An 11119-nucleotide genomic window follows, 5' to 3' on the forward strand; every position below is an offset into this window, starting at 1 on the left:
CCAGCATGTTACTTGCCAAATATTGGGTCCCTAGGCCTCTTGGTTATTAAGAAGAAGTTGTTTAAAGATTTTAGCCTATTTGACCCCTGTGACCTTGAATGAAAGTCAAGGTCATTCATTTTTTAACAAACTTTGTAGCACTTCATCCCAGCATGTTACTTGCCAAATATTGGGTCTCTAGGCTTTTTGGTTATGAAGCAGAAGTCTTAACAAGATATTTCAGCCTATTTGATCCCTGTGACCTTGAATGAAGGTCAAGGTCATTCATTTGAACAAACTTGGTAGCACTCTATCCCAGTATGTCACAGGCCTAATATCAGGTTCCTAGGCCTCTTGGTTATTAAAAAGAAGTCGTTTAAAGATTTTAGCCTATTTGACTCCTGTGACCTTGAATGAAGGTCAAGGTCATTCATTTGAACAAACTTGGTAGCCCTTGATCCCAGCATGCCTCAGGCCCAATATCAGGTCCCTAGGCTGTTTGGTTTTAAGAAGAAGTCATTTAAAGATTTAAGCCTTTTTGACCCCTGTGACCTTGAATGAAGGTCAAGGTCATTCATTGGAACAAACTTGGTAGCCCTTCATCCCAGCATGTTACATGCCAAATATCGGGTCTCTAGGCCTCTTGGTTATGAAGCAGAAGTCTTAACAAGATATTTCAGCCTATTTGACCCCTGTGACCTTGAATGAAGGTCAAGGTCATTCATTTGAACAAACTTGGTAGCCCTTCATCCCAGTATGTCACAGGCCCAATTTCAGGTCTCTAGGCCTCTTGGTTATTTAGAAGAAGTCTGTTAAAGATTTTCACCTATTTGACCCGTGACCTTGAATGAAGGTCAAGGCCATTCATTTGAACAAACTTGGTAGCCCTTCATCCCAGCATGCTATAACTCAAATTTCAGGACTCTAGGTCTCCAAGTTTTGGAGAAGAAGTTGTTTAAATGGAAAAGTTGAAGCTGGACGGCCGGACGGCCGGACGACGGACAGACGACGGACGCTGCACCATAGCATAAGCTCACTTGCCCTTTGGGCAGGTGAGCTAAAAATTGCCTTTTTATCACAAATCCATCAATCTTCAACCAAGTGATACAAAATTAAGTTAATATTGCATTTGAAATATATTGAATACATTCATGAAACAATTATAACAGGATATTCTTCTAATTTTGCAGCTTTAGTTACTGTGGTAACCATCCAAAATATGCATAATTTAGGGGAGAACAGAGAATATATACGCAATATGTGCACTTTGATGCATCTTTATAAGAACAGTGTAATTGATTTTTCTAGATGAAAATCTTCACATAAAAGGGTCAATTTTTAACATTTGTATAATTCATGCACATTTAGGAAAGCTAAATTACTATGCATGGCAATCGCGACTGCAATTATACACCACCTATCATACCTACATGCAGTTGTATCGGAGATGAAATTTTAATATTCAACAATTTGACAACTTTGGGTGTCAAAATTGGCAGAAATAATACAGTTTTAAATTTATATCCTTGAATAAAACATGTGCATCTGTGTGTAGTCAAGCAGTGTAAATAGTTTGGGGATTAATTGATAGTTAAGTTAGAGAATTGTATTGATGAAACTCGTCACTCAACTGTTTTTGACTTCTTGTTTATTGTAAGTGGACAACATATTTACTATAATCACAAGTCACTTCGGCAGTTGAGGGAAAAAAAAGTTAAACAGACAGCCTTGGAAATATATTTTATTCGCTTAAAACACTTACCGTATTCGACCTAATAAGCGCCCAGGGCGTTAAAAAAAATGAAAAAATATGAAAGGTTCTAATAAGATGAAATTATTGCAAATCTAGACAGTATTTTGTAGTTTTGGTCTTTATTTATGCGTGGACAATTGAAATTGAGGCCTCAAAAAGGGGGAGGGGCGCTTATAGGGACATGGGCACTTATTGGTTTGAATACAGTAATCCAAACTCATTTCTCTCATCACACACTGCAAAAACAAGTAGTCCATTGGGCCTGTATCAGTCTACCCAAATTAAAAGTTCTGTCATCTCCAAATTACGGGGTAGGAATTTTTTTCTCATATATTAGAGTTTTCAACGAGGATTTATGCTACTTTAAGTTGAGAAAATATTCTCCATTTTGTCAATGTTCATCTATGACATTTGTGTTGATCTTTCCAGAGAGTTTTCCACTGTAACAGACCACAACCATGCAGTCACACTTTGTAGGGCTCTACTTATGAAGCTTGTGTGTTTTTTGTTTCCTTTTTGCATCACCAGTTTCATCGGTCTGAAAACAAAAACATCACTGTAATTAGCTATTAACCTGTTCTGAATACATTGTACATGTATATAACAATTAATTTACATATTTGTACTTGTTTGGCAGAAAATTTGTCTTGAGTATGTAACAACTGAAAATATACTGGCTTGGCAGCAAAGTTACTAGTAACTCCATTTATGAAAGTAATGCAAAATTATAAGGAATACGTCCCATCTTAACAGATACACGAAGGGTATGTCATACATATATTAGTGAAGTATAAGTGGAAAAATGAATGGCCAGACCAAAATTCGAATCCAGGACCCTTTGAACACTAGCCTGAGTGCTCTACCAATTGATGTCCCTGGTCAGTGATTGACCAAATTCATAATGAATATCAATTACTGCACCAATTTATTATTATAGTAATTTATTCCTATTTTGAACTAAATGGAACATGCTACTTGACTAGTGCTTTTCCTATAGGACTCGATCATCAAAATTTTGGCTCTCAAATTTATAACATTCAACGACAGAGAGAACAAAATATGTCCACATATCAAACATTTTAGATTATAACTAACTTCCTGATTTTTCTTCCTCTTTCCCTGGAGTTTGATTCTTTTATCCACCATAGACTCCACGGAGTCAACATCAGACTTTTTTGCCCTTGGCTTTGGCCCCCAATATTTTTCAGGATTTTGCGGGTATCTCGACAACCCACGTTTCTTTGATTCCTGTTTGGCTTCAGGGTGAAGGTCAAACGACACCTTCAAGGTTGGCTCCTTAGACAGGATGGTGTCCGTGATTGATCCCGGGACACGTCGCTTCTGAGTTACAGGATGTGACTTCTCCCACGATCGTACAATGTCCTGTAACAGATTCGAGACAGACATGAACGTAGGACAAACATTCTGTTTGAAAAGCAGGTACATATTAAAGACAGAGATCTATGGACATGGGACAAAGTTTATAAATCTCAATAGGGCCTTGTAGTCTCTTTAACAGTTGCCAGTGCTAATATAATGCTTATACCATATACATGTAAATTTACTAGTACAGAAAATGGCTTTATATTAAGAATATTGTGTACTCAAAATTTATTTCCTATATTAATGAATCATAAATAGATACAAATTATTATAATTAAGAATCTAATCTAAATTCGACTCCTTTCAATCCCATTCTTCTAGAATGCTCTAATATGCACAAATACAGGTGAAACATGTATGATCTATATGGTACATAATATGTATATTATTACCTATGTCAAAGCTTATGTAAGTTTACAGAAAATGATATTGATACTGATTTATCTGAATTAGCATTGTATTTATCTCTACAGACTTACCCAGATGTCCCTGTTTGAAGCATTGGTCTTGATAGAATTCTGTTCTGCATGAGACATAGATACTTCAAAGCCAGCATTTAACAAAGCAGACCTACAAAAGAAATAAGCACACCAATTTTCAATTAAATATATCTTAATTAATGTATAAAGGTTTAAAAATGTGTTTAAATTTTACAATATGATATGTAACTATGAAACCAAACACAGACGACTGGAAAATGTTCCTTCAGTGTTTTACAGGTAAACAAAATATTGCAGAAATAAAGATATCAATTTGCCTGCTCAGATTTTCAGAAACACATCTAATTATTTATTTTTGCTACCTACCTACAAGTATTGAGTATTTGGCTTACGTAAGAATGACATTATGATAACCTAGTTAATCATATTCCACAGGATAAGAAATTTATACTTTATGTTTAAATTATTCGAATGATTTTTTTGCCAGAAATTATTGAACCATGATCCTAACTAAATATAATCAGACTAGAATGATTTCAGTTTCTAATAAAGCCATATAAGACTTTTTAAAATGAATAAAGTCTAGATATATATATGAAAGTATTTTCATGCCTCTATGGATGATATAGTGGTTTTGAGATCCCACAACGACATGGGTTAAATACAATTTACCGTTGATTAGTCCCACCTTCCGGTGATCGCAAAATTCTCGTCAAAAGATGACGTCACAACCAACAAAAGGTGGGACTAATCAACGATGATGAATGTACTTTTATTTACCCACTTCGTTTTGGGATCTCGAAACTCTCATATTGACTTTGAGAGATTTCAGGTTTAACCTTATATGGCCTTACATAAATATCTCCTGGTTGAATGAGTTCACATGAACCTGCTGACAGATATCGTCGATCACATAGTACATCGGACAGTCAGGGAGCTCTTCACTAACCAGACTTAGCATGCCAATTATTCTCTTGTGTGTCTGAAAGTCGGCTTTCTTCTCCTGAACATAACTTATCACCTTTTTCACGAAATCTACATCGTGAAGTTTGTCCGCCCATATTGGACCCACTACGTAGTGTTTGTGTTGACAATGTTCACACTTATCCATGACAGGGGGGCCGTGAGCTGCGGCCATTTTAAAGTTCTCTCCCCTTGTGGGGATTTTTCTTGCCAGTTTCTGAAGTGTAAAGGCTCCACATCCTGAACAGTGATAAACATTGGCTAGTTTTAAGGATGAGAGTTTCACCTTAGCTGCACCGCTGAAAACTCTCACAAAAACTCGAATGTAGAAATCTGCACTAATTGATATCATTGGTACAATATACCGCGAATATCTGTTAGCTGTGGATTCGAGACACTGAAGGAGAATACGGAGTGCCATTTCCTTGCAGTACGCTGACCTGTATGTCATGGTTCCGTATCTAGCCCGACAACTTTCTGGAGTGTTGCCACACAGAAGGGCCATGTCTGTACATGTCACACATAGTAATCCTCCTTCATTGACAGACTGCACGGCCGCATCCAGAAATTGTGCCGCACCTCCATAAGGGTCAAGGTCGATCACATCAAATGCATTATCAGTTCCTTTGCTCATGTACATTACCATGGAAGCGTCACCGAGACTGGATGTCACAAGATGGTCAAGTTTATTCCTTTCGATATTTTTCTGGATGATTTCAACAGCAGTTTTATCAAAATCATTTGTCACAATCCTTTTCACTCCTGGAATCTCCAACCCAAACCTGATAGAGCGTAGTCCAGAAGCAGCTAGGCCTTCCAAAATAGATATTCCACTGCCACACTTCTTTCCTGCTTCTTTAACAACATCACATTCCATCTCTTGTGCTTTTTCAACATCATTGTTTTGTTCTTTTCCATTACTTGATGCTGATTTCTCTTCAGTACTGGCCTTGTTCCACTTCTTGCCCTTCTTTGTATTTTCTTTTTTCTCTTCTAGATATAATTTGGCAAAGTTTGATATAACTGACACTGTAAGATCTCTGTTGAACTCCTGCACAGGATTATAGAAGACAGACTTTGGTTGTAGTATGTTTGCCTTTCCTTCTTTTACTACATTGTACTTAGAATCTTCATCTTCATTGCTCGCACTCATTTTGGAACTTTTTTTCTCTTTTTTTTTCTGAGCGTTCAAAGGAAAGATAATTCCTTACACCCGGTAACTGATTCTGTAGACAACAGCAGTCCAAAAAATTGCAGTCTATTGCTTTTTTCACCTGTAAAAGAGTTAAAACTGTAACATTAATATAATAAATAAATCTCATGTGTGTATGTAAAACATTCTAAATAGTCATTTTCTATTGATGTTTACAAATGTTAGTGAATTAACTTGAATGTTTTGATATGATCACATCATGTTATTCTATGTCTACAATAAGATTATCAGACAATTTCTTATTCGGTCTATAGATGTTTCTGCGATTAGAATGATTGACATCCTTTATCAAAAATATCTCTGCCTTGACACCAGATTTAGAGACATTTTAACAAATATTTGTCAACCATTGCTACAATTTAAAGTATAAAGAATTATCCAGTTAATCCACTACCAAGATACTTTGTACTCTACAGTAACACGTATTTTTGTAGTCCTGACACCAGATTTACATAGTATAGTGAATACATTTCGCTTCATGCGTGCAGTGCATAACCGATCCCAGAGAACAATTAAATCCAATCCATACGACTTTGTCAAATCATTTCATCAATTACATGTGGTAATTAAGACTATCTTTTACGAAGTTGTGTGTATTTTGTCCCTCTTTGGTTTGGGTGTATAAGTCCAATAAGTTTACATTTGTTATTTGTACGGTAGCGAGTGACAGTACCAGATTGCACAACTTTATCCAGATTTCCATCACTGTCCTATCTTATCTTTCATCAGCAATCAAACTTAAACAAAACATTAACCAAACAATGGTCACTAAATCGTACTAGAATGTAAGTTTGATTTAACTACAAACTTAAACAATATTTACCTTTAAAAAACTAGAAACACCACACGTGGACCAGTGGATTCGGTCAAACCAAAAGTAATGATCGAGACTTTCGTACCTCCGACACAGGAGAGGCTTCCGGCTAAGTTGTTGACGGAAGTCAATGAAACACGTGCGTGCGGTATCTTGATGCGATTCTTGAATACGTTTTTATTCTTATGTTTGTGTATCACTGACGAATTACTGTGGCATGTTGAGAAATTTTAGCCTTAATGATGTCACAGATCTGTGCAATGGTCTGTCCACAGGGTCTATTCAGAATGCGGACGAGACGAAAGAATCTCGGACAAGTTTCAAACTAATGTGCCTGACAACTTGTTATAAATGGTTCCGGAACGAAGAATATTCCAATCTGAAAAGCTCTTCAGGAAGTTTTAAAAGACTTTTAGATTTAGTGGTAATTATTTAAACTGTTTTTACTTTGCAATTTGTTATACGGTAGTTTATGTCAATTACATTAAAACCATTATCCAAAATCCAAATTGTATTCTTATAATAAATCAGCTAGAAAATGCATCCGAAACGGTTAATACATTTCATAAATATTTGTTTTTATATTTTTTAATACAAAACTTCAAAAAATTCAATAATAAAGACAAAACAAAAATCTTCAAAATTATTAATACTAGAAAAAGCAATACATTAATATTAAGCACAATGTGTTTAATTTTGAGTAGTTAAGGCTAAAGCATTTATCCAGGCCTGCAAGAATGATGTTTTGAAAACACTTGCCTTTTTTATTTTCTCTCTTAATGCCCCATTTGTCAATTGTTCAATGAATATATGATGTCATTTCTTCCCAGTAAGAGTTAAAAGTTTAAATTTAAAATCCAAAGTTGTCAACATGGTATTGATATTTCTTATAAGAGTAAATCTTGCCTTGTTTTTAGATTGATCTTGTACAGACTGATCAAGATCCTTTTGTGTTGTATGCCACTCGTAAAGCATTGGTTGTGCTGTTAGATCATCAAAGTGGTCAGGTATCTTTATTATAACACATTTAACTTTCTGGCATTGGTTCACATGCATGCTCACACACATTTATCATAAATAAATTAATTACTTGTGATTCAATTTAATTATTTAAAAAAAATCAAATATATAATGTTCAATTGTTAATCTTTACAAATAGAAATTTTAAGAAAAAATCTGTTTATACATCTATAGACAAAATATATTTTAAGTATCTTTCTCTGTACTAGTCACAGACATTCAACTTTAATTAGATGTACAGTAGTTAGAAATAAACTTTATCGGAAAATGGCAGGTATTTTGAAGATATCAATAAATACATTTCAATTCACTACTAATTCAATACTATATTGAAATTTGAATTTGATTTTCATAAACAGGTTGAAAGTAAAGAAAGCCTCAGTGGAATATTGGACTGCCTTGGGAATGACGACATTTGTATACACAACAAAACCACAATATTGGAGGTTGTTTCTGACCTTTTTCAGAGAGAGTTTGCAATCTTTGTTCTGGACGCTTTAAAACAGAAATTCATTTTTCTTGTTGAGAACTTACTCAGATTTCCATTGAAAAACAACGATTGTATTTTACCAATAACATTTATTATTTTATGGAGAAAGTCTGTGCAGAAATGTCAAGACCTACAGCTCGATTTGTGTTGGCTTATAAAATATGATATAATTCTGCAGACTCTACATGAGATCAATGTAAAAGAGAAGCTTATCTACTCAAGACAAGTGATCCATCTCACGAAAACATTTTACTGCTACGGACAATGTCTGTGTTTGAAAATTTCTGTTGACCATGTCTATTTAAAACTAGGGGAGACCATTCTACACTGGGCACTAGAAAGAGGAATATCAGACCTACATGATAAGTTGGCCTCTGGTTTTGGAGGTAAACTTATTATAGGAACCAGTAAAGCACAGATCAAAGCTGAGTTTGGGAATTCATCTTCTCTGAGGCAGTTGGCAGCTCTGCTGTTGTCTGTGGCTGCTACTATGGTCCGCTTTTCTCAAAATACAGGTAAGTATCACAAACATTTTATTATTGACCAAATAAGGCCATGATGGCTAATTCGATCAAAACATTTATTTACCTGGTACGCATTTATAGGTACACACAGTAATAAGGAGGATTGGGGTTGCAAAAAGGAGTTACACCCTATCCTGAATCACCAAGATATATTATATATGCCCCTGCGAGAAAGGCTCTTGGTTCTGTCCGCTGGCCAAGACATGCCATAGTCTTAATATGGAAGTGGTCGTTTCTGCTACAGCTTGGCATAATGGGAGTGGGACAACTATTTTGCCCATTATCAGTATAATCTGGTAGCAAGCTTCAGTGAGATAACATTATAAAAAGGGCAAAAGTTGCAACTCAAACATACTGCAGTCTCCCGAAATTTGTATTGGTTTTATACTATATGTAATACACTGTATCTCAGCATGCTGTCCTTCAGCTGTTAATTAAAGGATGTTTATGTAATTAACCTTTGAACCAACAAATAACAGATGTCTTCATTATTACTTCCGCCTAAACTAATTGTATGATGATTGATACCAATGAAAACTATACAAATGAAGTTAACAGTTTAATTAAGAAACACCACTTTCCAAATGAAATTAAAGTGATCCCCTCAATGAAAAAAAAATACCAAAAAATGTGTTTTCATTTCTGTTCAGAGGTGAACCCAGCCTTGTCCGATCTTTGTGAATGTCTGATTCAACTGAATGACGATGCCACTGTAACTGTATATGGGAGAGACCACAGTGGTCAGCCATTAGACTGGATGACCACTGTGTTTGGTGACCAGGACGATTCGCTGATGGAAGCCTTACTACAGATGTTAGACATCTACTGTATCGCAAAGAAGAGGTATAACTAACTAGAGACGTTGTACATCAATATTCTGTCCAAATTATCATTCCAATTTGTATCATTTCCAACATCCATGCCTTTGTCAATGTTAACACACTGGCTACCAGTCATTAATTAAACTTCATTACAATTAACTCATTCACCCCTGAAATTTCTTAATGGACTGTTCTAATCCTTGATTTAGGAGAATCTAAATGTGTCTTCAGGGGTTAATGAATTAATATGCTGTGTTTCAACAAATTTCTTTAAATAAATGAATGAAGTTAAAAACTATATTTCACAATCATAATTTGTGTATTAAAAAGGCTGATGTTGATAAAAATATAAAAATGATTTCATTATTAAAATATTCAGTAATTTTGTACTGGTACTTTGGTACTAAATATAGAAACAGTAAAGTTCTAAAATGCGATGAAATTCTGTATTTGGATTGTGTTTAGGTCGGACACCTTAGGACAATATCTGGAGAAGCTGACCACTTTGATAAACCCACACAGACAATTTTACCAGCTGTTACAAATGACCGGATTTGACCACATTGTAATAGTTGACCTTTTGACCTCTCCGGAGACCTGTGCTCTTCTGTATTTGACACGCTACCTTAAGTGCGTGATCAATGAGTGGGACAACTTCCTGGAAACGCTGGACTTTCTTAGCAACAGTAAAACCTCGGATCATGGACAGACAGTTCCAAATTGTGAGGAAATAAAGACTGAAGGTGTATTGCAAACAGTAAGGAATACTTCTGATGATAATGTGACTCGTGGAAAAGCTGAAGGTCATAGCAATATGGAAGGCATTTCCAGTAGAGATAATCGAGAGTTAATGTTTCAGGGATACAAGTCCGGAATTAAACAAGAGAATATTAAATCTGAAATAACATCTGAAACAGACTCGAGTTCTGCATTCACATTTAAGTCTGAAGGACTTGCCTTGGTGGGACAATACAGTAGTGATGATGATGATGATGATGACGATGATGATGATGATGATGATGACGATGATGATGATGATGACAATGATGATAATGAGAACGAGGAGGAGGAAGATAACTTATCTGCACATAAATCTATCGATAATTCAGCAGAAATAGTTTCCAAATTGGAGACCATGGAAATAGAACCCAGTCCCTCAGGTGATGGTTCGCCGTGTATAAAACTGGAAAGTGATCAAACTAGGAAATCAGAATCTACTATAGCTGTTGAAAACTGTGACAGTGAAGTAAAAGTTAACAAATGCCTTGATGAAACCATGGCAACCCTGATAAGACTGAGACTAAAGATGGAAAGTTTGTGTGAAGGAGGCCTTCTGTTGTACAACCCTGGGCCTCTGGTTCGACTTCTCAACCAGTGTGAAGCTTTGTACGAACAGTAACAGGAAACAAACTACCTGCTTATTAATGTGACCAGGAATTTTACAATCATATGACAATTGATTTTGTTACTTTATATTGTATGATAACTCATCATGGATTTTGAGACTCATTTGAAGGCATCCCTAATGCGAATACATCAACATTGTGTATAGTATTTTCTGAATTATCAAAGGTCAAAACATACATGAAATTACATAGTGAGATAATGGTATTATGATATACATGTATACATGTATTAAGTTATTCCCCTGGTGACAAATTCCTTTGAAATTCTATAATAATATGAGTTACCAGAAAAAGCTTTCACTTCCAATACAAA

At 35.4% G+C, this 11119-nt stretch overlaps 2 protein-coding genes across 4 annotated transcripts; one reads left to right on the forward strand and one right to left on the reverse strand.

The window, feature by feature from the left end:
* Positions 1-1706: 1706 nt before the first annotated feature.
* Positions 1707-6637, reverse strand: LOC138333943 (tRNA (guanine(26)-N(2))-dimethyltransferase-like). 3 transcript variants are annotated; one of them, XM_069282637.1, is made up of 5 exons: positions 6555-6637; positions 4410-5792; positions 3595-3685; positions 2828-3115; positions 1707-2270 (listed from the first exon to the last, which is right to left on the reverse strand). In XM_069282637.1, exons 2-5 carry the CDS (start codon positions 5669-5671, stop codon positions 2214-2216), a joined length of 1698 nt encoding a protein of 565 aa, XP_069138738.1. In that variant the 5' UTR covers positions 5672-5792; positions 6555-6637; the 3' UTR covers positions 1707-2213. The 3 variants fall into 3 exon arrangements, with proteins under 3 accessions (XP_069138738.1, XP_069138740.1, XP_069138739.1); XM_069282639.1 differs by having other exon boundaries at positions 1707-2288; XM_069282638.1 differs by having other exon boundaries at positions 4410-5809; positions 6555-6619.
* LOC138333941 (uncharacterized) lies at positions 6212-11114 on the forward strand. The gene is made up of 5 exons (XM_069282633.1): positions 6212-6969; positions 7463-7552; positions 7925-8570; positions 9230-9422; positions 9866-11114. Exons 1-5 carry the CDS (start codon positions 6763-6765, stop codon positions 10797-10799), a joined length of 2070 nt encoding a protein of 689 aa, XP_069138734.1. The 5' UTR covers positions 6212-6762; the 3' UTR covers positions 10800-11114.
* The last annotated feature ends 5 nt before the right edge of the window (positions 11115-11119 follow it).

This window comes from Argopecten irradians, chromosome 10, assembly GCF_041381155.1.
Source record: "Argopecten irradians isolate NY chromosome 10, Ai_NY, whole genome shotgun sequence".
Taxonomy (NCBI): Eukaryota; Metazoa; Mollusca; class Bivalvia; order Pectinida; family Pectinidae; genus Argopecten; species Argopecten irradians.